Source organism: Lytechinus pictus, chromosome 2, assembly GCF_037042905.1.
Source record: "Lytechinus pictus isolate F3 Inbred chromosome 2, Lp3.0, whole genome shotgun sequence".
In the NCBI taxonomy this organism is placed as follows: Eukaryota; Metazoa; Echinodermata; class Echinoidea; order Temnopleuroida; family Toxopneustidae; genus Lytechinus; species Lytechinus pictus.
Genome location: NC_087246.1, coordinates 3,053,931 through 3,078,774, shown reverse-complemented (window position 1 = coordinate 3,078,774; position 24,844 = coordinate 3,053,931). Strand labels below are relative to the sequence as shown.

General features: G+C 35.6%; 2 protein-coding genes across 4 annotated transcripts in view; both read right to left on the bottom strand.

Annotated features, from left to right (window-relative positions):
• The window catches only part of LOC129255005 (Na(+)/citrate cotransporter-like), a 35,017-nt gene extending 32,607 nt beyond the window's left edge, over positions 1 to 2,410 (bottom strand). The window contains exon 1 of the mRNA XM_054893550.2: positions 2,108 to 2,410. Coding sequence (XP_054749525.2) covers positions 2,108 to 2,311 — 204 coding nt within the window. The 5' untranslated portion in view covers positions 2,312 to 2,410. The remainder of the gene's footprint in view (positions 1 to 2,107) is intronic.
• A 1,993-nt stretch (positions 2,411 to 4,403) lies between these two features.
• Positions 4,404 to 23,615, bottom strand: LOC129253672 (E3 ubiquitin-protein ligase RNF10-like). Of its 3 annotated transcripts, XR_010295230.1 has the most exons (19): positions 23,153 to 23,615; positions 20,836 to 21,017; positions 20,249 to 20,439; positions 19,773 to 19,921; positions 18,284 to 18,410; positions 16,763 to 16,967; positions 16,220 to 16,273; positions 15,846 to 15,890; positions 15,186 to 15,246; positions 14,222 to 14,295; positions 13,161 to 13,779; positions 12,653 to 12,786; positions 12,226 to 12,445; positions 10,589 to 10,777; positions 8,754 to 8,884; positions 8,279 to 8,510; positions 5,843 to 7,981; positions 4,806 to 5,529; positions 4,404 to 4,603 (listed from the first exon to the last, which is right to left on the bottom strand). XR_010295230.1 is itself a non-coding variant. In XM_064107358.1 (17 exons), the coding sequence occupies exons 1-17, from the start codon at positions 23,232 to 23,234 to the stop codon at positions 7,875 to 7,877; spliced, it is 2,802 nt and encodes a 933-aa protein (XP_063963428.1). In that variant the 5' UTR covers positions 23,235 to 23,615; the 3' UTR covers positions 4,404 to 7,874. The 3 variants fall into 3 exon arrangements, 1 of the variants encoding a protein (XP_063963428.1); XR_010295229.1 differs by having other exon boundaries at positions 4,404 to 5,529; XM_064107358.1 differs by having other exon boundaries at positions 4,404 to 7,981.
• Between the last annotated feature and the right edge of the window lie 1,229 nt (positions 23,616 to 24,844).

The window sequence follows — 24,844 nt, the reverse complement described above, 5'->3', positions numbered from 1 at the left end:
CAGTAATACTTGATTAACCTTATGTCCAAGTTTCATGAACTAGGTCCATACATTTTCTAAGTTATGCTGTCATTTCAAAAACTTAACCTTCGGTTAAGATTTGGTGTTGACGCCGCCGCCGCCGTCGGAAAAGCGGTGCCTTTGTCTCACTCTGCTATGCAGGTGAGACAAAAATCATGATATTTGGTGTTTTTTAATATATATTTAAAATTTTAAAAAACCAAAATGTTTTAGAAATGAATAAAATATCAAAGTGAAACATTGTCAAACTTAAAAATGAGATGAAACATCTAGGCATCATGCACAGGCATCTCTCCCATCCTATTTCAAGTTCGCATCGATCACAACAAGACTCAAAACGAAAGCTGAAACAACTAGATCTATATGAAAACTCAATTACTTGTTCCTCCGATTATATCTCCTAAATCAGTAATCTGATAATCCATAATATAATTATAAAAATTTTCCGCTGATTTTGTGATTATTTTGGTGGAAAAACTGGTTATCATGTGACATTGTTTGCACCATTGAGAATCTGCTCCGATCCGACGTTAGCCTGCCACACACAGGCAGGAGGCCAGTTCAATGTATTGGGTTAGCAAGAAAATCACCGCAGAACTCGCAAAAGTTTACAATTGTCAATTTTATTGTTGTCGCTGCTTCGTCATCTGTTGGTTATTTGATGAAAATTCGTCACTTTTATATGTATATTTTGTTCGATATTCTGAAATATGGGACAAATAGGCGTCCCCGGATGGGTTTGTCGGGACGCCTGGACGATCCCAGGAAATATGGGACGTCTGGTCACCCTGATTTTGGTAGCAAAAAGGAGTTATTGGTTGCAATGATCCTAACACAGATATATGTACAGAAGCTACCCTAGCCCTTCTCATACTCCTAACCATAATATAATATACAATATAATATAATATCCTCGATGTGTCGGTAACGTTAGCGAAGAACAATAAGAAACAAGGCGTAAACATCAAGCAAGTTTCCCCCGTCATAGAAATGTCAGAAATGAAGTTGTATCCCATTTACATGATTTAGGGCTAGATCGTTCAGAAGGAAAGTAGAAAAGTAAAAAAACTGCGCTCGCCAGGCCTAATTCACTTTGCGAATTAGAAAATCCTTTGCTTCACTTGGGAAGCAACCGCCAGGGCCTCGACAAGAGGCTAGCTACTAGTACTAGCTAGGCATGTAGGATCAGAGCAGATTCAATGGTGAAAACAATCTTGCACGATAAAAAATTTTTCCACCGAATAATCACAAAATCGACGGGAAATCTTTATAATTAGTGTCTGTATCATGGATTCTCAATGACTGATTGGGTGATGTAATCGGATGAGTAAGTTATTGAGTTTTCATAACTAGATCTAGTTGTTTCAGCTTTCGTGGGTCGTTTTGAGTCTTGTTGTGATCTTGTAATGGGATGAGAGATGCCTGTGTGTGATGCCGTGATTTTTCACCTAATTTTTAAGTTTGACAATGTCTTACTTTAAAATTTTTTTCATTTCTAAGACATCTTAGTTTTCTAACAATTTTTGAAATATATTTAAAAAAAACCAAATATCAAGATTTTTGCTAGACTATATATTTTTTTTGCTTGAAGTTTGGTTTATCCCCTTTCTTTCATTTTTCTTTTTTGTTCCATTTAAGATTTATCTTTATATCCAATCTTTCCTAGCTTTCTTTCCAGATTCTTTCTCTCTATTCATTTATCCTTCTTTATTCTCTTACTTCCTCTTTTTATTTCCTTCCTTCTCCATTCCTCTCCCTTTTCTTCTTTTTCTCCTTCCATTAACTCTCCTTTATTTTTTCTTCTACACATTCATCTTCCGGCCCCTCCATTCTTTTTTCATTTCAAAGAATGACGGAAACCTTTTTTCTTTCTTTCATCCTTTTAAAGTTTTATTCTAACTTTCTTTCACAATTGCTTCCGAAAAGATGGGCGGGAACTTGGAGAGATATGACAAGGAAAAGACCCAATGTTCAGAATACCGATTTGTGACAATCATAGCAGTGTCGTATCTCGGAGAGAAATTACAAAATTTATGACAAAAGTTATGACAGTGTTCCAGAAACCATGGATCTGCCGCTGCCTTACCTTGCTGACTAACGAACCCCGGCGTTTCAGTTCCCCCAAATCTCCGGCTTGCATTCCGGCGGTCTCCCGCAGTCTCGTTCGCGAGTCGAGAAGTCGTCTTTGTGACACTGAAAGACCGTTTTTTCCAAAAATTTCTTCATCATCATTGTTCTGATTGCTCGACAACAAAGGCTTTCGCTCATCATCATCAATGTCTTCACTCATATCTTCTTATAAATCTTAATAAATCACTACATTTTGTAAGTGTGAAAATTGAAATTGCACGAAACAATTCGGGGAATTAATGTTAACAAGTTGATAGTCTTTGCTTCATGCCAATCGTATATCCAAATTCAATTTCCAAATTACACCATCAGTTTTATATGACCAAACAATTATTCAAACATAATAACAGCGGTATCATGAGATATGATTGAACCATCCTCACTGGAATTTGTTTTCAATATGTAGTATTTCATACTTGAAAATTTATTTTTTTTTCTTGTGTTTAAGACTAGTGACCCCACATCCGGCCCGTGCCCCCCCCCATTCTTTTGAGAGCCATATTTTCAATAAAATATGCTGGTAATACACCAGTGTGCCCCCCCCCTTGAGAGTCATAGGAAATATTTGTAATGGGAATGTGTCATGCATACCTTTTTTTGTGTCAAATTTCATGTGGACAATTTAGATGACCTTCAGTTAGTGAACTTTTTTTTTTGCTTGTCAAATTTTCCTAGAAAAAATGTGCCCCTCCCTCTTTTGGAAAATCCTGGACCTGCCCCTAGACAGAACACATATAAAAAGAAAGAAAGAAAAAAAAACCCAACATAACAAAAAACCTGGTGACTTCATGCCTCACAATTAAAAAGAAATATATCACTTTTAACAACATACAAAGTTACAAACATACACTGTATAGGTTACTGGGTATAACAATTTTTGTTAGTCCAGTGATACAGATGGATATACTGTACCCTCGTAAAACAATCCAGTGGGGTGTTTCACAAAGATTTAAGTATGACTTAAATCGCACTTAAATGCTGACGCGTATCTGAAATGCATGACGCCCAATCTAATTGATCAATATGCAGTAGTGCGCATCCTCTTTTCATGATCTGACCAATGTTTTATAACAACGCAACTAGGCATTTAAGTGCGACTCTAAGTCATACTTAAATCTTTGTGAAACACCCCACCTGGAAGAGATAATAATTCAATTCAAACTTCTGATATGGTTTTTATTACCGTTAATCAGAGAAATACTGTAAAGTGTTATAGTTCATAGCCTCTCACCATTCAACCCATACATCAATTACTCAACAATCCATGATTTATCAGAACAGTCTCCTCAAGAACGCATTGATACTCATCAATTCCATAATCACTCTTGTCTACTTTCATTCATCAATCTACAAGTATTTCCATCATGTGATTCAAACATTCCTTTCAAATCCATTCTGCTGAATTTGGAGGAATACCCACTGAGATCTGACCTATAAGCACTGTTGTATTCTCATCTTAGAAAAATATTCTCATCATCCTCAATCTAAAGTTTAAATCTGGTTTTGTTTTTGGATGTTAATTCTTGAATACAGCTCCAAAACTGCCTTATTTTGATCTGGACACTCCTTTTAGAATTATCAAATAAATGTGAAAAAAGTGGCAATTTCTGTTTTTTTTAAATCTTATTATATTGCTTTTCAAATTTCTGAAATTTGTTTATGGATTTTTTTAAAATGGAAATCGTTTGTGTCACTATTTCAGTCATAAATAACATGACACCAATTGCTTTTAATCAGTAAAAGTAATTATATATTTATGAATTTTTTGGCTACATACAGAAATTGCATTGGATTTGTATATAAAATCATGTTTTTGAGTAATTTTGGTCTGACATGCACTAAGGAAATGTGGCATAACCTTGGAAACTCATACCTGGTGGGTGTTTCATAAAGCTCTTCGTAAAGTTACGCACAACTTTATACGCACGACTGGAAAATTTTCTTAGGTCATAAAATAATTACATACGGATAACACATAGCACAAAAAAAGGATCACCAGTTGTGCGTAAAGTCATTCGTATCTTACAAACAGAATCAAAAATTTGGTTATAAAAGTTCTGCCAGACTAGAAGGGAAAGTCAGCATAATCTTTGTAAGTTATACAAGACTTGCACCCAACTGGAACATGCTCATTGTCAGCCCCTATAGGATATGAAAGATACCAAAGGATATTTCAAACTTGCTTTTCATCAAGGAAGAACACAGCATTACTCAGAGAACCGTAAGATGCAAATCAAACAGACTGATAAAAATTTTCAAGATTAATAGATTTATTGAAATAAAATCAAGAATATTTTAGAGGGGAGATAAAAGGATGGAACGCTCTTTTAGTGTGTGCAATTATGTGATTGGTGTATACAGTTAAAACTATGGGGCATACAAACATTATGAATGTACATCAAATAGCATAAAACCATAACCATTGATCATCTGGCAATGCAAATAGGTTTGACTTACAAAATATTGACATTATGAAATAATGTCACCAACCAAAGGAAAAAGTAAAATAACGAAATACAATCACACTTTGAAAAATGTCAGTATATGTTGATCCTATAATTCAAGAAAATTGTGAGGTATGGATAAACATTGGAAGCTAATACCAGTCAACATATCTTAGCAGTTCTTAATTTTGTGTTTACAAAATGTAATACCTTAATATTCAGCATCCAATACACCAAGATTAAAAAATAAAATATATGCTTCTGCCTGAAAAACAAAACAAAGTTCTTGTCATCTCAGAGCACGATTAAATTATTCTTTATCTAAATTTTGAGGAGTCATCTAAATACCTGATTGGATTTCATTTCCTACCCTTTGCCATTTAGTAGTTTAATAATCACACGCTTTAAATGAAACAATGTGAAATTACATGAACTAGAAGCAGTATCAAGAATTTCAATATTTGAAATAGTCGAAAGGTTTTTTTCCTTCTTCAAACTCTAAAATGAATCCTAGTTTCTTGTGGGAGCAGGATTCTAAAATTCAAACAAAGCAACAGCCAAATTCAAATTGTGTCTCGCCCACCTGTGACTATGTAACATTAAAGGTTTCCTAAAGTACAAAGTTTGATTTCACAAGAAAGTCTTGCAGGTTAACTTAAACGTCTGATTAAACCTTGACCTTACAATGTTACCTCTAAGGGAAGCATTACACAAGTTTATCTATAACCAAAATTTAGTTTAAAGTGTGTGAGGGTTGATAAGTTATCTGTCATGCAAGAGTCTTGCAGGTGAACTTTAATGACCTTTGACTTCATGTGAGCTCTGAAGGCACCATAACTAACATGAATAAATCCCAAGTGAATCTCACACAAAAGATTGTTAGCCATTGGAGCAACCTTTGCAGAGTAACTCTAACATTTGACCTCACATGACCCTTGAACTCACATTGTGACCTCCCACATCACCATAACATGAAGGTTCCCCTATGTGCATCTATGACCCACGAGTAGTTGGAAAAGGAGCGATGCTTGCAAGGTTATTTGTTGTAAGAAAGTCTTGCCAATAATAACATTTGACCTCAAATGGCCTATAACCTCAACATGTGGTCTCTGACAGAAACGTAACATAATAGTGCCCCAAGTGTATCTACCACTAAGTTATGAGTCAAAACAGAGTCATGCAAGTAAACTTTAAAGTATGTAAGAAAAAGTCCTTCAACTACTCTAACATTGTGACTTCAAATAAACTTTGACCTCGTAATATGTGACCTCCGACAGCACCGCAACATGATGGTACCCCTAATGCATCTACCATCCCATTTTCCAAGTAATGGATCATAGACGTTTGTGACTGAAGGAGAACGGATGGATGCCAATGGATCCGAAAGTCTAGCCTTCACTTCTGGTGGGCGAGGAAGAAAGAAATTAGATATAAAAACTCACAATTTGCACACAATGAAAGTGATAAAGAGGCTTTATCATATAACTGTATATAATGATTGAAAAATATGTTCATAAGTCCTTTAGTACCGATGTTTACATTAAATTAGAAACATTTCATTTGACTTTGTAAATCATAATATACATTTCACAATAGCTTTTTGTTTACCAAATTTGACTCTGTTGCATGTGAATATACAGTAGAAAACACAATCTCAATTTACAAGCAAAATTTAACTTTACAAATATATCAACTCTTCTTATTGGCTTCTTTTTTCCACTCAAAACTAGAAAACTTGGATTAAACTGAAATTGAACCAAAATAGTCGAAAATGAGGGGCAGTGTAACATACAAAATACATATGTATCATAATATACAAATAATGCACATTTATGAGTCTGGAATGGCGATGCAGCGCACTTGAGGGTATTTGCAATATGTGAAAGCATGAGGCACTTGTGCCGAGTACTTTTACAGGTTATTGTGAATACCCGATATGCCTACATTGTCGATAACATTACAAATTTTAAAATGTACATTATTTGTTTTATAAAACGGGTCGGTAGTATAAATCAGTAGTGGAAAGGTTGTTTGCATCCCTCCAAATTTTCAAGAATTGCGCAGATGCAGAGGTCACACCTGCTTTAAATTATGATATCACAGGTGTATCTAGTATGTGCGCCAAAGTAAGCAACGGCAGCATGCCTTCCCTTTGAAAGAACACACGTTTCAGATTGCATCTCAATTTTTAAGCACTATGGGAAAATGATGCACTCAAAATGCACAGCTGGGAAGTTTTGTAGAACTGAAGCATGAACATGTGACTTGCATACGCATGAACTATTCCTACATCCTTGAACCCGTTTTATAACACATTTTAATGAATATAGGTGCTGTAATATAATGTTAATTTTACACGAACCACTGAACAATGCTTGTTGAAGGGCAAAAGAAACAAAAGCAATCAAACAAAAACAACTGAATATTATAAAATGCTTTGTAACAAGATTAAAGTAACAAACACACATGCATTGTTTGCCTTTTTATTTGAGAAAAAAGCACCAACATAAATGGCGTGCTTCAAAAGCATGGTTTTCATTATAGAATTATAAATATACAATCCTTGCACTTCTCCCCTTGGAAATGGAAAACTTGATTCTTTAATGAATAAATTATCTATGAATCAGCGTATCAAGTAATGTCTTTATGTCACACTGCTTTCTTATCCAGAAACTGATTTAAATATTATATTGTAAATCAGCAAATATTGTACTTTACGATGGCTACATATATCATTATAAAGTATAACTGATATGAAAACGAGACATTACTGACCTTGAAAGTATAACCAAAATCAAATTAAACTTTCTACTTTCGACTACCATGATGCTTATTCAATGAGCACAGATGAAAGAAACAAATAAACAGATATCTTATCTCGGCATTTCATACTTAACAAGTGATAAAAGATCACATTAGGATAAGACTTGTTAAACTCGCAAAAAAGGTTAAAAAACTTAGAAGAATATATGTTCACTATTTTTTTTTAGATAAGTGGAAGAAAAAGGCATGCATGTACATAGATTTTGATTGCCCATTTTATAACAAAGTAAATTTGATCCAAATCACAGTGGATGTAGGGCCTTATAGTTAAGCAAAAGCATTGCATCAACTTTAATACATAATCTTTCATACCTTTCAATGCAATAAATTGCATTTTCCAAACAAAACCTAATCAAGAGATTACAATGTATACAGAGTACCAAATTTGTAACATCTTCCGCACAATTAGAACAAAGCATTTCTTATGGAGGAGGTGGATTCCATCAGAAAGGGATTCTATTTATAGCGATGACCAGCGGTTGAAAAAAGAAGTTGCTTCTTGCGACCTTTCTTGTTCTTCCGTCCTCCTCCTCCTCCTTCAGTTTCTCTATCTACTTCCTCACCTGGTAAGAGAATGAAAGTTACAAATTTACTCTTTTAACTTAAAAAGCTAGTTTTACATATCAACCTTAATTATAGAAATACAATCAATCTGCAAAATAGAATTCATTAACTAATAACAAAGGGTTTGGGAGACACATATTCAGAAAATTTAAATACATCAATATCATATATAATCAAATCAATTTAAATTTATCGCAATTTAAATTTCCCAATATTTTTCTCGTTAGATTGTAGAAAGGGGAGAGGGATAGAAATGACCCTGTGATGCCTTATAATTCTTTACTTCAACAACTTACTTTTCTTGATTGACATGGATGCAGCCTTATCTAGTGCATCTTGTATGGCATTACTGAAGGCATCCTTGAACAGTGGGACAGGTACATAGTCTTCATTGTCACTTTCATTGCTACTTGTAACCTCACGCCTAGGAGTTCGGCCATAGCTGGCAACGTAGTGCTGGGGGCTAGCTGATGGTGGATTACTCGACTTCATTGGAGATGATGGCTTGGCTGTTCCATCACGCAACATCTGAACATATGAAAAATGATAAGCAAAAATAATAATGACAATGATGGCAATTGTGATGTTAATGATGGATATGTAATAAATCAAATTTTCGAAATGCATACATAGCCATCAATATTGGGCCATGTTTCACTGCAGATATGGAATTATATGAATTAGATGAGGTAGCCAATTGAAATGTATGGTCTAACTTAACCAAGGGTCTAAATACTATGAGAATCCAATCAAAGGGCCTGAAAATATTACCTGTGCAAATGAGCGATGACCTCCCTGGTTATCTGGACTAACAGAGGACCATGATCCTCCTCCCCCTCCACTTGCTCCTCCTGATGGAAACATTGGAGCATCCAAAGGAGAGTTGGCAACCTCCACCTCGTCTGCAAGATAAATGATTAATAACTAGATGAGTTCTAGGCTTGATATCATGAGAACAGTGTACTAATGGGTATTTAAGGACCTCTTGCCATTTGAACTTTATAACCCTAAATTAATCAGATCATGGTCACTCCTATCTGTATACTCAAAGTTTGATGATGATCTGTGAAAAAAAATTTTGTTTATATCGCGAGAATGAAATGGGAAGGATAGACAACCTAAATACACATTCTCCAAGCAATCACCTACGATAGACAGGGCTTAAAAACTTAAGATTTTAACAAAACAAGTCTTTCTAGTTTTCATGCAGATTCTTTTGAAGCTTTCTAATTTTCTGATTCACGTGGCCAATCAAACAGTGTGCAATGCTTAAGATTTTGAGGCAATAATTTTAGCAATGGTTCTCTTCTCAACAATATATCTCTGGTTTCAAATCACCAGATAAATTACATGTGATTCAAGTGACTATAATAATTAGAAGAGCTATCCACAATTCTATTATAGGTGAAACAAAGCCAATCAACTTCAAGACTTCCACACAATTCCTTTACTCTTTTTTTTAATCAACACCTCAAGTACCTGTTTCTCTCTTGTAAACCTGTTAACTTGTAGCTTGTTTTTTAAAAGCTATGTCTGACAAACTTTTCTTAAGTTTAAAATTAATTGCAAAAGCTGTTACTTTCTCATATTGTCAATTGGCCGTGAATTAAAAAAAGCATGAAAATATTGGCACATTTGGGAGATACCTACATCCCCAACAGCAAGGCCTAGCTTTTGATTACATGCTGTTTGGTCAAAACCATGTGATATTCACCTCTAATGTACCAAAAAATGTAGACATTCATAAAGTTAGCTAGAATTTCACCTTTTACTTCTTTAACAAAATCAGACCTAAATAATATCCTATATTATATTGATATCACTCACTTACTGTTATTTCCTTGAAATAATTTTATTCATGTGCCAAGTGATCGACCCTGTATACATGTACATCAACACCTATTTGCAAATTCATTAGTATTCATGACTCACATGACCAGGTCTTTTGTAGTGTAAGATTCCATTCACAAAATACTACTATCAATACCAACTTTTGAAAAAGGAATCCACCCCCCCCCCCCAAAAAAAAAATCAACCTGCCAATGTTGTTAGTTCTTGCATAAGATACATGGAAACCTATGAACCAATGAGGAACACGTTTTAGCATATAGTGTGTACTATTTTCCCTGCTCTTAAATGCTGAGGAAGAGTTTGGTTTGTCCTGTGATCATGAATTCTACAACTCACAAAAAAGGCCAGGAGCTCTGTCATTCATGAAAAATTCTAAACACAATTGTAACAGCATTGTGGTCTAGTGGATCTGACTATGGTTTTCAAATAGAAGGCAATGTGCTCAAAACCATGGCATGTTAACCTTAAAAAGAATCATTCACTGTGCTGCACTTGACCCAGGTGAGGTGAATGGGTTCTTGGCAGGATTAAATTCCTTGAATGCATTGAACATCATGGTTAAATGGCAGCTGGAGCTAAAGCTAAAGGTAATGATAAATGTATTTTGTATCATCTTGAAAAGGGGGTCAATAAATCTACTTATTGTTTCTTGTAATAATATCCAATTGAGTGCAGAAGGATGCATTTGGCAGTGATATGCACTATATAAACATGTTGGTATTATTATTATTGAAAGATAATATTTGGTAGTTTACCATGTAATGAACCATAAATGAGATCATCATCAGGATGGTCTGATAGAACAGAGCTGTAGTTTGAGGAAGCTGCTGAATCTACTGATGCAGGAGAGATGGGTCTGATTAAAACTGAGCTATCTGGAACAGCTTCTGTACTGCAGGATGGGAACTGATTGGTGCTCTTCAGAGAATATCTTGCCTTGGGATCTAATAAATATACAAATGGTGAAACTAATATTCAAGATTTCATCTGTTAAGTACTTATTCCATCTTTACAAAACAAAATAAGAATTTGGCAGAGGAACAAAAATAAAATTTTAAAATCAAGCTGATAATAATTTAGCTTCTATTTCTAAACACTATCGCAAACTTCAAGACTTTTACTGCTTACAGAGTTACCCCAATTTTTAGGAGATATGGACATTATAAGAGCTTTTCATTAATGTAAAATGTGAATTTTGACAGTTCTGTGAGAGATTTCTGCCAGAGGTTCAGCCAAGCTTCGTTTGCGCAGCCAGTAGAAAATCTACCATGTGGGCTGTGTGACTGGTTAGGTATACATGTACATGTACACTGTATGTTACCCTAGTAAAAATTGCATGCGATTCATTCTGTGTGTATTCTGTGTGTGAATGACATAAAATAACGGGAGGAAAATGGTTTGCAATTTGAGTCATGTTGGATCAGTGAATTTGACCATTTCTGGAAAAGTTACTGGCCCAACGATGGTTTTTATTAATGGTCATGTCGGACCCATAAATCTTGCTATTTTGCGGAAAAATTACAAGCTCGACAATGATATTTTTTACTGGTCATGTCGGACCAGCAAATCTTGCTATTTCTGAAAATCTACTGGCCCGACGGCGATCTTTACCGGTCTGGACCGTCGCTAGTGTAGAGCCCTGGTATAAATATCTTTACTATTACTGATTGAAAATATATTATTTTTATGCTGTTTATAATCGCAAGTGTCACCGAAAACTTTCATAAAAAAGAACAATGAAAAACAAAAGGTAAAAAATAAAAATTCAAGTAAAATTACTGAACTAAAAGTAATTTTCATGGAAAAAATAACTATGATTTTGTAGATTAGGTCGCGGGCAATGTATGTGCCCATTTTCAGCATGATAGAGATCTCAAAGGGGGGCCTCCCCCCCTCCTACGACACATGGTCTCACAAAATACCCGGGTCTTGTGAGGGTTAACCCTAGACGAAGATATAGATATACATGGAGCTAAGTGCATGAGTAGAAAAGGAATCTATGCCCTTTAGATAGGTGTCAGGTGAGTGTGTGTGTGTACAGGTGAGTGCCCAGTGGGCACCATCTGAAGAAACCAAACTTTCAGTGCATTTACTTTTACACATGACAAAGCACAAGTGTATTAATTGTTTCATAAAATAGAGACACAGAAAGTGAGTATTTCAAAGATCTTGAAGAACATTTTTTTTGCTATCCTATTTTGTCATGGTAGCAATGTTTGTGACGGAGGGACGACATTTGGATCCCTTAGTCTCGCCTGAACCTCCGGTGGGCGAGACAAAAAGTAGTAAACTAAATCTCAATCCCTTTTCATTGATGCAATTACACACAAAGCAACTCCACCTGTCAAATAGTAAAACATCTCAAACAGCTGTATATGATTGGAATACTTACAGATACCATTCTTACGGTCCTCTTCCTGATTGATCTTGCGTTCCCTACGCTTCTCTTCTCGAGCCTTCTTATCCCTCTTCTGTTTCTTCCTTTGAATCTCTGTAGAGAAGTGGGAGAGTGTCTTGGGTGAGAGGGTAGGGGGACGAAGGGCAAGTTCACAGATGCTGACGTCACATGTCAATGGCAAGTGCTGAAGGTGGCGCATCCTGTTACGGAAATCCTGGAAGAGCAGAGGAAATGGGAGGAATTGTAATTGACGTCTACAATAACTTGGAGATCCAACTCAGTATCATCATTTAGTCTTTACTTGGTATCTTCAATGTCATCTTGGGTACTTTCAGGCAACATTGAAATGAAGGTAGCCATCTATGGTATGTGGAGGCAAAAAAACAGGTTGATACTTTGAAAAGAAGATGTGAAATGTTACCTGGGTAATAGAGACGTGTTCAATCTCAACAATCTTGGCTGTGATGGTCAATGGAGAGTACTCTAGATGACCATATTCATGTGTCAAGCAACGAGCATTGAGGGAACCAAGATAGAGGTGCTGCCCATCCTCAGCTGTATGGCAGAGAGCAAAGGGTTATAGAGTAAGAGGGGGACAGGAGAAAGGACGGACAGGGAAAGGTAGGTCAATAGGATAAAACATAAACTTTATACAATGTTTTTTATTAAATTAAATGATTTATCTTAATAATACAATGCCATCTTATAAAAGTTTTATTTTGCATTTCTGAAATAACTAATTACTTCAATACTTTAAATTTTATTTGAACTGAATATATACTGCAGGATCCTGAAAGATAACATGAAGCACATGTGGTAGTATTGTGACACCCTAGTTGAAAAATACTTTATCAACAAATATATACAATGATCTTATCAACAAATCAGAAATCAAGAAAATTAATAGAAATAATTCAAAGACAACATACCTTGATAGAAAAAGACATTTGAGTTACTGGATGAAGTCTTTCTCTCTCTACCCCCAGGAAGACCTGTGTGATTGGGTGACAACTCAACATGGTCTACTCCTTCCTTCTCTCTCTCATCTCCTTCTTCCTTCTGTTCCTCTTCCTGCCCAGTCTTCTGTGCTTCAGGTACATCCTCAGAAGTAGATGGATTGGTTAGACCTCCACTGATTACTTCAAGGACATCATCAGAACCTTCATTGTGTGGTGCCTGGGTAATGTCTGGTTGAGTGGTATCATCAGAACCTTCACTGTGTGGCGCCTGGGTAATGTCTGGTTGAGTGGTATCATCAGAACCTTCACTGTGTGGTGCCTGGGTAATGTCTGGTTGAGTGGTATCATCAGAACCTTCACTGTGTGGCGCCTGGGTAATGTCTGGTTGAGTGGTATCATCAGAACCTTCACTGTGTGGCGCCTGGGTAATGTCTGGTTGAGTGGTATCATCAGAACCTTCACTGTGTGGCGCCTGGGTAATGTCTGGATGAGTGGTAGGTTCAGTCTTTGATGATTCTTGAGGTGGTGGTTTATCAGGGGGTTCATCTAGCTCTTCATCAGAGAAAGCAGAAGCATACACGATGCAATCCTGTAATCATTAATGGATGAATACAGACATCAGTATGTAAGTACATTAATATCTTATTAATATATTCAGTTCAAGTCCCTCTCTTCTTCATTATTCATAAAAGATAGACAATCCCCAGAAGTGAAATTTGCTTTAGAGTTGCTCTTAGATCAATAATTGAGCTATCTTAATACACAGCATCAAGACAAAATTTTTTGCAAATTGTTTTTAAGTTTTAATTCAGAGAAAAATAAAATTAAACTCACAATCTAAAATACAATTAATTGAAATGAAAAAAAGAATACGAAGTGTTCTTCTGAATGTCGAAGTAGGAAATTGCAGAGACGTGCAAATAATATTTTTATATGCATTGATTTCTATTTGTACCAAAAATACATTGAAATTATACAGCAAGTATAGATCAAAGATGAACTCATTTGACTAGGACTGTGTTCATACTAACCTCTTTTGGTAGAATGTTTGTTGACACCATCACATCATTATCATCTTTGTTTTGGTCTAAGGATTTGCTCTCATCTAAACATGACATCAATGATAGAATTAAAAAATCTGGTTCATACAAATATCAATATACTGTCAGAAATATAATTATTATTATGTAGTCTACTCTCATATGAATAGGAAATTATTTCCTATCTATAAAGAATGGCTTATATAATCCAACCACTAATAAGGCAGAAGCATACACAATTAACCTTTGATTGAATTAAATCATAAAAGATATCCATTATGAACTATGTCACATACTTCAACAACAATATCAAAGTCTAATATCCTTTTTAGTAAATGGCTGGTCTGTGCCTAGCCCCAAAATCATTAGATATCGAATGACTGAAAGTGTTGTGCCATAATAGTCTATGCTACTTTTAGAAGCACCAGGGGCCCGTTGCAGAAAGAGTTGCAATCAATCGCAACTCTAAAAAATCAACAGCGCACATTTTGGACTTGCGATTGATTTTTTGGCTTGCGTTTAAACGCAACTCTTTTTGCAACGGGCCCCAGGAGTGCTAAATCCGTCAAAATAATCATTCTTCAAGAACATGGTAAATTTCCAAGCATTACAATTACAATTAGCTGCAACCAAAATCAAAAGACAAAAAAAGAACAAGAACCATTTGATACAGCTGGGGCCATTACAGAAACGGTTGCATTTAAATTCAAATAAAAAAATTGAGTATCATTGGTTTAAAATTAAATTGACATGCTTCCCATCACAACTCTCCCAGCAACAGGCCCATTTTACAGGATCAGAGCATGTGACAGAGAGTTGAAATCAATTACAATCCAGAAATAAAAAATAACTTGATCCTAAACTAATCAGAATCACAGATTTTACACTTGCACTTGATTTCCCAAGTTGTATTTCAACCCCAACTCTTTCAGCAATAAGCCCTTGGAAAACTAACCAGTGTTTGGTGCTGATGTTTCAGATGCTCCTCTTTCCAGACAAAGAATATTCTTTCTTTCCTAAACAAAGAGAAAATGGTGAAGAGGATTTCAATATCTTTAAACCCAAGTGCTGATGACCATGTACATATATACAATGGTGCTCATAAGTTAGTTAACCCCACCAGAAAATGAATATATTTAAGTGTATCTTGTTTTAGATATCTAATCGTGAAGTCAAGTGATAAAGTATTCCAGTCAATGAAGTTGGTTTCTTGGGCCCATCAAATAATGTAGCATTGTTGTTTACATTCAACACTCAACCTAACTCAACCCTCACCCTACCTTGGCACCACAAATTTTGTCTAAATGATGCGCAAGACTTGAGTAAAAAGCCGGTAAGAGTCGCACTAAAAAACATATGCACGGCAGCATAGTTACAAAATTCATTGAGAGGAGGGGGTCAATTTGGCCCCTGCCCAAGATAACTATGGGTTATAATAGAATGTTAAATATATTTAGAAAAAGTAAAACAAGAACAATGACAAATGGATGACAGAAAAATAAAGGTAATATTAAACTGTACAACATAAAAAAAAATTTGACAATGTAGAATACATATCACCCATAACCAAAAAAAATCAAAAAACAGACATTAATTAAACTGCAATGTTGCTTACCTTCAAAGATTCCATAGCTCTCTGAATAAATGATTTTTCGAAGTCCTAGAAAATAAACAGAAAATATTTTTTTATTCATAAGGAAACATTTTTGAAGGGTTTCAAACACTCTTCAGGCAGGTTTGGCCTGACAGCAAAAACATCACAAATTTTATTAAAGCCTTCATAGGGAATAAAACGTAATTTTTTTTAGGCTCATGAATTAATTTTCATGAATATAGAAAATGCACTTTTTGTTTGATGAGAAAAATCATTTAGAGATTCAAATGATATTGCTGGCTGTGTAAGATATGATAACATCATTCATTTTTGTTTATGTCTGGGAGTTCTCTTATTTAATCTTTAGATTTAAACGATCCTTAACTAGTACTTACATCAACTGATTCATTCAGCTGCTTTTCCAATTCTCTCCTTTCTCTTTCCAATATCTGAAATAAAATGAGAGAACATAACAAAATAGATTCAATTAATATTTTTCAACTCAATCCAGATTGCCACTGTTACTGCAGTATGGTTTTGTTTAGTCGTTTGTAAACATACAAGTCTTCAGATATGCACTGATCACTTTTCAAGATGGCAAAGTTCTTAACTCTAAAGCAGTCCAGGCTTCATTGAGGTATTAGAGGTGGTGGTTTGAATCTCGGCTGCTGATCATGTGAGTGCCGTGAAGATTTCCACAATGGTAGTGTACCATGTACATTAATCTACAGGATTGTGTGGTTAAAGTTTATGATATGGCACAATTTTCTTTCAAATATGGGTAGTGAAAATTTACCAAAGTTTCACAGATTTTCACATGAAATCAATGTTTACTACAACTACTATCATTTATATCTAAGATTTAAATGTTGATGGTTGGAAAATCAGCGTCTTTGTCTTGCTTCTGCTATGCAGGTGAGACAAAGTTTAATTTTCACCTGATCTAGTACTTCACTTGGGCTGGCAATCATCAGCTTTGCAAAGCAGGTTTCATTGGGAGAATCCATCAAACATGGAGATGTTTCTGCAGGAGCACTGTCCAGAGAGTGTGGATGAATGGTGATGGATCCCTTCTCCCGCTTCATTAGCCGCATGGTGATGGTCTCTCCTACATTGAACGTCTTTAGAGATTTGGCAACCACGCTGGTTATGGAAATAAAATTTTGATTTTAATTCTTGCCTTCTTCAAGTCAATAAGTAAACTAAGATACAGTGAAGTGCACATTTTTTATCATTATTATCTATATTGGGTGTTATAACAATGCATTAAAATGCACTCTCAGTCTGCATGGTTCGCCTGTGCAGTATGCATAAGACACTGAAATCCAATGAATATCTCTTAGGCTCAGGTACAAAACTTGCTACTCAATAATGTGATCATGGTGACTGAGCCAATGGGGTAAGTGCATAATAAATAGATATTGCTTGCAAGTTTTGCTTCAAGAACAAGCCATCCAACGACAGAGAATTGCATACAAAATTTCTTTAAAATCAAGCTGCTTGAAATCATGCGCACAAAATAATGACCTCATCTACAAAGCATTAGCTTTAGACAGGATCCTGATAAACTCCTGGGCCGGCATTCAATTCTATACTTAAGCCAGAATTTTAAGTATTTTGCTTAGGTAAAATACTTTTTAGTATCACATTGCATTTTTTGGTATTTTGTTTAAATCTAAATCAGTCATCTACCAGACTTAAGTCTGGCTTGCATGCAGTTTACAAATGTGATACGGGCAGTCGTACATTCTGTACAGGTGGATACATACATCATCGCACATAATTTGGCTTAAAATGTTAAAATCGTTATTAGCAAGTACTTTGCTTAATGTTGGCTTGACTAAGTAAAGATACAGAGTAGTGATCTGAATATGAGAATAAGCACTTGGCTTACCCAAGTAAAATGTTAAGTAATTCACTTAGTCAATGAATAATATGAATTGAATACTGGCCCTGCTAATTGGTAAGTTCATTCGGCATAATAAAACATACAAACAATAAGATAAGGAGAGTCACATGGATGCCAAGAAAGGAAAAGATAAACTAAATATGACCCGAACGTCTCCCTTTCCCATCCATGTGACTTTACATAAAAAACATATATGTACATGTACTAGTAAAATACAGTTACATAAATTATGACATTAAAGGCCCTTTTAACATAAAAAATACAATCATCTGATTGTAAATGCATTTATTTGATCGGCAGACCTGCCAACCTGATCTAGAACATTTCAGTATTTCAAAAGCTAAAAATCTGTATTTTGGTGAAGAAATACGTGTTTCTAAAGAAATCCCATAGGGAAACACATAAACCCGAAACTTAAGAAATCAATATTTTGCATGAAACAATCAGTTTTTCTGTACTAAATACAGAAAATCAGTACTACTTGGCAGCTCTGGATCAGTTACAATTGATTGTCACAGGGCTAAAGATGTATACCTCCTATCTAACTCACCTTTTCAAGTCAGTGGCCATCACAGATTCATAGCAAATGGGGCACTTGCGCCATTTTTTCTCACCAAGCGAGATATAGTGCAAGATACATGGCCAGCAAAAGATGTGCCCACATTTTGTAATCTTGGCTATAAGAAAAGGAAATAAAGAACAGAATGTGTTACAAATCTACATTCAAGTCATTGTGCTTTGATACTATTAATGTGAATAAATCCCCTCAGATTCCAGCATAAATTTACTTTACACACTTTTTTATAGTGCTTATATCTGTCTAATACATAACTCTCAGTTCTCCACAATTACCATTCGAACTTCAGCAATAACTGTAATACCTAACTCTTGAAATTCAAGGAAATGACTTCTGCCAGGTATCCATCAATCCCATCCAGGATGAGTGGGGCAATAGAGTGACAAAAGGCAAAGGACATCAGTACCATGGGATGATTCCATAATTGTGATTCATGTTTTATCCATTTGATAATTTCATCCTAGTATTTGGGAGGCTGGAAACCGCCAAAGTGGCCTAAAGCACCCCCCCCCCCCGAGAGATTTTATCTTGACTGTTCATCATGCAAAGGTAAATCATGTTGTCCATGACATGATCTACAAAATTGTATATTTGATTGTTCCAAAATTATTCAAATTGATTTTTAATTAGGTTAATTTATCGTTTGAATTAGTATTTGGCTGTAAATCTATTTAAGAAAGCCTTTAAAGTGCTCTGTGTTTAGAGACTCTTTGTGGGATTCTGATCAAATACAATAATGGGTATAAAACGTTTTCTTATGTATTTCCTCTTTTTTTACTTCTTGTTTTTTAATAAATCCTCAGCAGCACTTTTGCGACCAAAACACAAAAATAATTGTTTCAATCAGTAAAGTAAAGATAAGAACTTTAGCACGACACAACTTGTATTTGTACATGAAATCATGTTTTCATGTCATTTCGGTTCATGCACTTAGATGTTGCACAATTTTGGAACCACTTATCCAGACATTACAAATTTGGTCTCAAAAGTTGCATGAGACCTTGAAAGAAAAATGTCATGAAACATTAAAAACAACACAGCTTCAACCTTTCACCGTTGGATTTATCAACAAAAATTTTTAGGGGCTTATTTGCCCCACCCCTCAATCTTTTTTAATTGTAAAAGTAGAGTTGTATAAGAATTGTTTTTAGGGGCCACTTTCTCGTTATTATTGAATTTAAACTTGGCTTTCATTTTCTTATATCACTTTTTTCATTACACATTGGGTAATAAGATGAATATGGCAAATAATAAATGGGAGTAGATCTCATGAAGCCCTACATGACAGTGTATTTTTATAATATTTAGGTTGGGGTTATGAAGCCCTACATGAGTGTATATTTGTAATATTTTAAAAAGAACCCTTGTGATTATTTTAGCAGATTTGAGATGACCCTGATGAAAATTGATGCCGAAAAGGTTTTGAAGAGTTTGGTTGTAGGTGAAATATCAATGTACATACCTGCAGTAGGTGGGTATAGGCAGATGGGACAGGATGGCATCTCATGTCCTAGCATGCGTATCTGTTCAATCAAATCCCATTCCACTAAACCATCAGGGTCTACACACTGCTGCTTGTAATCTCCTTGTGCTTTCACTACAAACTGGCAACTGATATAATATCAACAATATATGAAAGCATTACTGTTGTTACTAGATTATTTTCAGTTTTAGTTAATCATGAAAAATAACATTACATAAATTATGTAAAGTGAGGGCACAATTTCTCAATCATGTGAGTTAACACTATTTTCAACTGTCCCAGAATATGTCTAGAAATGGGACTGATTTAAAATTTCCCCTTTCTATACACACATCTGCATTCTTACTTTAATAATTTAGGTATATAACCAAAAGCCTCTTTCTACCGAACACATAACAGGGGATCAGGGAACCTTCTTTTAGCTTGGCCAACACATAATCCTGAACGTTACTTACTTTGCTTGCAGGAACTGCTCTTTGCTAAAGCGTTTATAACCCCATCTTGACCTGCCACGAAATCCTGAGCCCCCTCTGGTATCTTCAGTCTCTCTCGAAGAAAAAGTAAAATTGATGAGGTGATTCAGATTTAGTTTCTTCGGACCCTGAGGAAAGGCTGAACCAAATTCAGCCCTCTGAGTTACTGTCACCTTCAAAGTTTTAAAACAAAGTACAAAGAATTAATTCATTTTGCAGTACCTTAAAAGTCAAGAAAGGCTGAAAAATCATGAACATGTTATACACTTTGTAACAATGTCTTTGCTTAGACTTTGACCTAAGTATCCACCATCTAGTAGAGATTGGCTCTAAACTTGGGTTCAGACTTTTTAGCAGGAATGCCATGGTCTTGGTCCCATGCATGCCAATCTCTAATAGAACACAAACCCACATTTCCAGTAAAATAAAATAAAATAAAACAATGTTTTATTTACCCAGGGTAACCACTTTAGTTAGGAAACTGCTCTACCAGCAGGCCCTGTATAACACAATTGTTAATGGCATCTCATGTGGTAAAATTACTTGAAATACATCAAACTGTCAGTTACCTCATCGCGTCTGCTGGCAGGAAGACATCGGCTGCGTGGCCGTTTGTCCAAGGCCCTACTCTTTTGTGGCGCTGTTCGACGTGACTGACTGTTGTTAGGATCTCCTGGAGTCCGACCCTGTGGTGGTTCACGCCTGTTTTTATTATATCTCTGAGGCTTGGAAACATTGCTACGTCCATTCTCTGTGTAAATTAAAATGTTAAAGTTTTTGTTTAGCTTGCTCTCATTTCTTCATTTCTGATTTAATTAAGTTCATACCTGGTACAATGATCTTTGGGTAATACATGTACCACATGTATGTCCATGGGTGATGGCAAATTGCCAATTCTACTGTCAACTCGTCCCGGTGAGACTTGTGGTTCGTGAACCACCTTGTCTTTATTTTTCTTCTGTTTCCCTCTCTACCCCCTTTCCTCCTTTTTCTTCTTTTCTATTTGTCTCTCTTTTTTTTTTTTGGGGGGGGGAGGGGCATTATCCCTCTGGTCCCCTAGATCCATGCCAGGTTAAACCAACTGGACAATGGACAAATTTATGCATATTTGATTTTATTTTACCAAATATCGGTATTCTAAAGACGAATTGGCTATAGTTGACTTTATAAATGAATTTTTTAGAAAGTGGGGGGCTTTGGACCAAAGGCACCCTTTCGGCGAAACCTGGGGAACAGGTGACCTTTAAGGAAAGGGTTGTGTCCTCCTTAACATTCTTTCTATCTCCCCTCTATCCTCTCCTCATTTCAGTTGTAAGGGTGTGTGCTTGATCTATTTTAATTTTCTTTTCTGCAATCACCAATGTATAATCGTTTTTTGTAAATTTGATTGTGATATGTTATATATTGTGTATCTGTAATTCTTTTATTAGTCCTGTACTTCGTCCTAAAAAAACGAGTAACCTGGACTTATTTTCATTGTTTGTAACTTCCCTTTGCTTTGTTTTGAATAAAGATGATATTGACCAAAAAATTAAAAAAAAGATTAGTCTAACGAAAATAGTGGGCCTTCTTTCAAGATAATATGTCATTTAGAATTAAAAAAAAAAAAAAAATCTAGACAAAACCTGATCGCCTGAATTGGTGGACCTTACACATGCAGGCTCGTAGTCGTACTAACGCACTACCGTACCGTCAGTGAGGATGAGAGTAAAATGTCAGAAATTGTTCAATAATTCCCCAGGACACCAAAAACGATGGTTATTCCTGTCTAATCATATTCATAACCATGATAACCTAGACCAAAAGCTTCGGTCTCTGTTATTTTGTTTGTTCAGCTGAACTCCATGGCATTGGCTTCACTCACCAAATGTGTACGAGGAGAAAAATCAGAAATTTAAAAAATGTTTAAAAACTCCTCGAAACAGACGGCTGCCAGCTGTCTATGAGTATGATAACCTTGACTTGTTCATAGAAATGATGAGTGGGTGATACCATCTTGACCGTGAATTTAATAATAAACTAGGCCTAGTAATTTTGTTTAATCCCATCTCATTTTAATTGGTCTTTCTTTTGCCATTTTGTGACTTTGGATTCTGGAACCAATTGACTTGAGTTGAGGAGCTACAGCGGAACAACCAAAATAAAGACAGTCTAACTCTAAGTAGGCCTAGAGCATGAAGAGTAAGACTGAAGCTTTGTCTAAGAAAGTAAGAAAATTATCGTAATTCGTATATTTTCTTACCGTATGGGTACTAGTCACCAAACAGGGAATTAATCAAAGCCAGAGACTTACATAGATCTAGATCTAATTTAGCAATCTAAACCCTTTTGAGATTTGCTATCAATCCTCACTAGGTTGAATACTAGTACCATTCAGTGCAAAAGGCCATCGCCGCATAATTCGATCCTCCGCGCATATGATACAGTCGACAGATTGACAAAGAAAATATCGACAACAGATTACCCTGGAAATAACAAAGGTATTAAATTAAGATAAATTCCCTATTTCTAAATATTTTGGTGAATATGTCAAATTCTTTGAATTATGCCGGGTTGAATACTACTTTGGTCTCATCTCAAATGGTCTAGTCCATAGTCGGATGGGACAAGGGCAGATTGAGAGACAGGGCCATCTTTCATCGCTAGGTTGAATACTAGTACCGACGGGTTGAATACTAGTACCAAAAAAAATCCGTCGCCGTATAATTCGATCGCCCGCGCACACAGTCAACTGGTTGAAGAAAAAAATAACGGAAAAAGAATAACCAGCATTTGCTCTTGGAAATAAGACGGGTCTGAAATTCAGGTAAATTCTACATTTCTATATATTTGAGGAAACTCTCCAAACGGGTTGAATACTAGTGCCCTTGGCCTTACGGTACTTACCCTTCCCCTTCGTATCACACGAAGTCAGACGAGCTGGAGATGACGTAACCCTCTTTTCCATATCTCTGTTTTCCCTGGCCATCAACTGAGTGATAAAATTTGAAAATATTTGAGCGATAAAACGCCCCTTCTTCAAGAGAAGCTTGGTTGAGGTTGTACAATTCTGAAGACATGATCGCACTTCACTGTTGCGCCATATTGGTGAAACGAAAAGAAATGTCAACCGTGGACCAATGCAAGGTTGAAAAATAAGGTGAAAAGGGCGAAGATATAAAATAAATTGATCTCAAACTTGTGCTTTAAAGCACAAGTATTAGAATCTTTGGCTCGTGGGCGGTCCAAATGGCCAAAAGCGACCAAACTTTAAAGTCGTTTCCGACTTTATCGGACAAGTAGGCGACTCACAATCGCCAGCTGATTCCAAAAATGGCCCCCGAATCCTAACCAAACAAACGTAGAGGGCAGCAACACCGGACGATTAAGACTCTATTGCGGACTTTGACAAGCAGAGAATAAGTACTGACATTTACTAGTATCATATAATGCGAGCGCGTAGCGCGAGCTGAAAATGTTGGTATTCAGACCATAAGACGGACATTACAGAGCACTTTTTAAAAATCAATGTGTAAATCAAACAAAATACTGAAAGCTCCGATGTCCTAGTTGAAATTATATAGATCGATATGTTTTGTTTATTGACTTAAAAAGTCGATATTATATCAGCTTTATTGAGCAAGATATGTTTTTCATCGAACAGGCAATGCGAGCGTGAAGCACGAGCGAAAATTTTATATAGTGGCATGAACGATTTTATTTTTATTTTCTAAGTCTTGAACTCACCCTTTTCCTCTTCTATTTTCCCCTTCCCTTTTTCTTTTTATTTCTTTCCGCTCCCCCTTTTTTTTTTTTTTTTCCCTCCGCCAATAAGGGGGGGGGGGGGGATGGATCAGCCTATGTTCGAGTGCCCACAATTAAAGGGGAAGTTCACCCTGAAATAGGTCAAATGTAAAAATAGCTGAAAAAATAATAAAAAATATGGCCGAAGGCCGGAAATATCCAAAGAATATTATTAAAAGTTTAAAGGGATGGCATGGGCTGAAAATATTTATATCTAAATAAATAGAGTAAATCCACAAAACAAAATGCTGAAAATTTCATCAAAATCGGGTAACAAATAACGAATTTATTGAATTTTAAAGTTTATCAATATTTTGTGAAAACAGTTATATGCACATCGTCATGAATATTTATTAGGTTGGCTGATGATGTCACATCCCCACTTTCCTTTTTGTTTGATGTTATTACATGAAATCATAAATGTTTCATTTTCTTCATACATGTGTAAATGCTGTGTCTCCTTATGATGAGAAGTTGCGGCAATAAATAACTAATTCACTTAATCTGTTGTCAATCCCATGATTGTTTGGTAGAAAATTTTTGAATAAACCTAATTTCATATAATTAAATACAAAAGAACAAGTGGGGATATGACATCATCAGCCCACCTAATGAATATTCATAAAGACATGCCTAGAACTGTTTCACCGGAATAATGCAAATCTTTAAAATTTAATAATTTTGTTATTTGTTGATCCGATTTTGATCAATTTTTTCAGCATTTTGCTCTGTGAATTTTACTCTATTCATTGAGATTAATATTTCTAGCCTGGACCATCCCTTAAGTATCTGATT

Bases quoted from the DNA above. Each gene is read 5' to 3' on its own strand.
- LOC129253672 (XM_064107358.1), bottom strand. From the start codon at position 23,234: ATGGCCAGGGAAAACAGAGATATGGAAAAGAGGGTTACGTCATCTCCA. The intron at 20,440-20,835 runs GTAACTGACAGT...AAAACTTTGAAG, and splicing joins CTGCCAGCAGACGCGATGAG to GTGACAGTAACTCAGAGGGC. The intron at 13,780-14,221 runs GTTAGTATGAAC...TAATGATTACAG, and splicing joins CAAACATTCTACCAAAAGAG to GATTGCATCGTGTATGCTTC.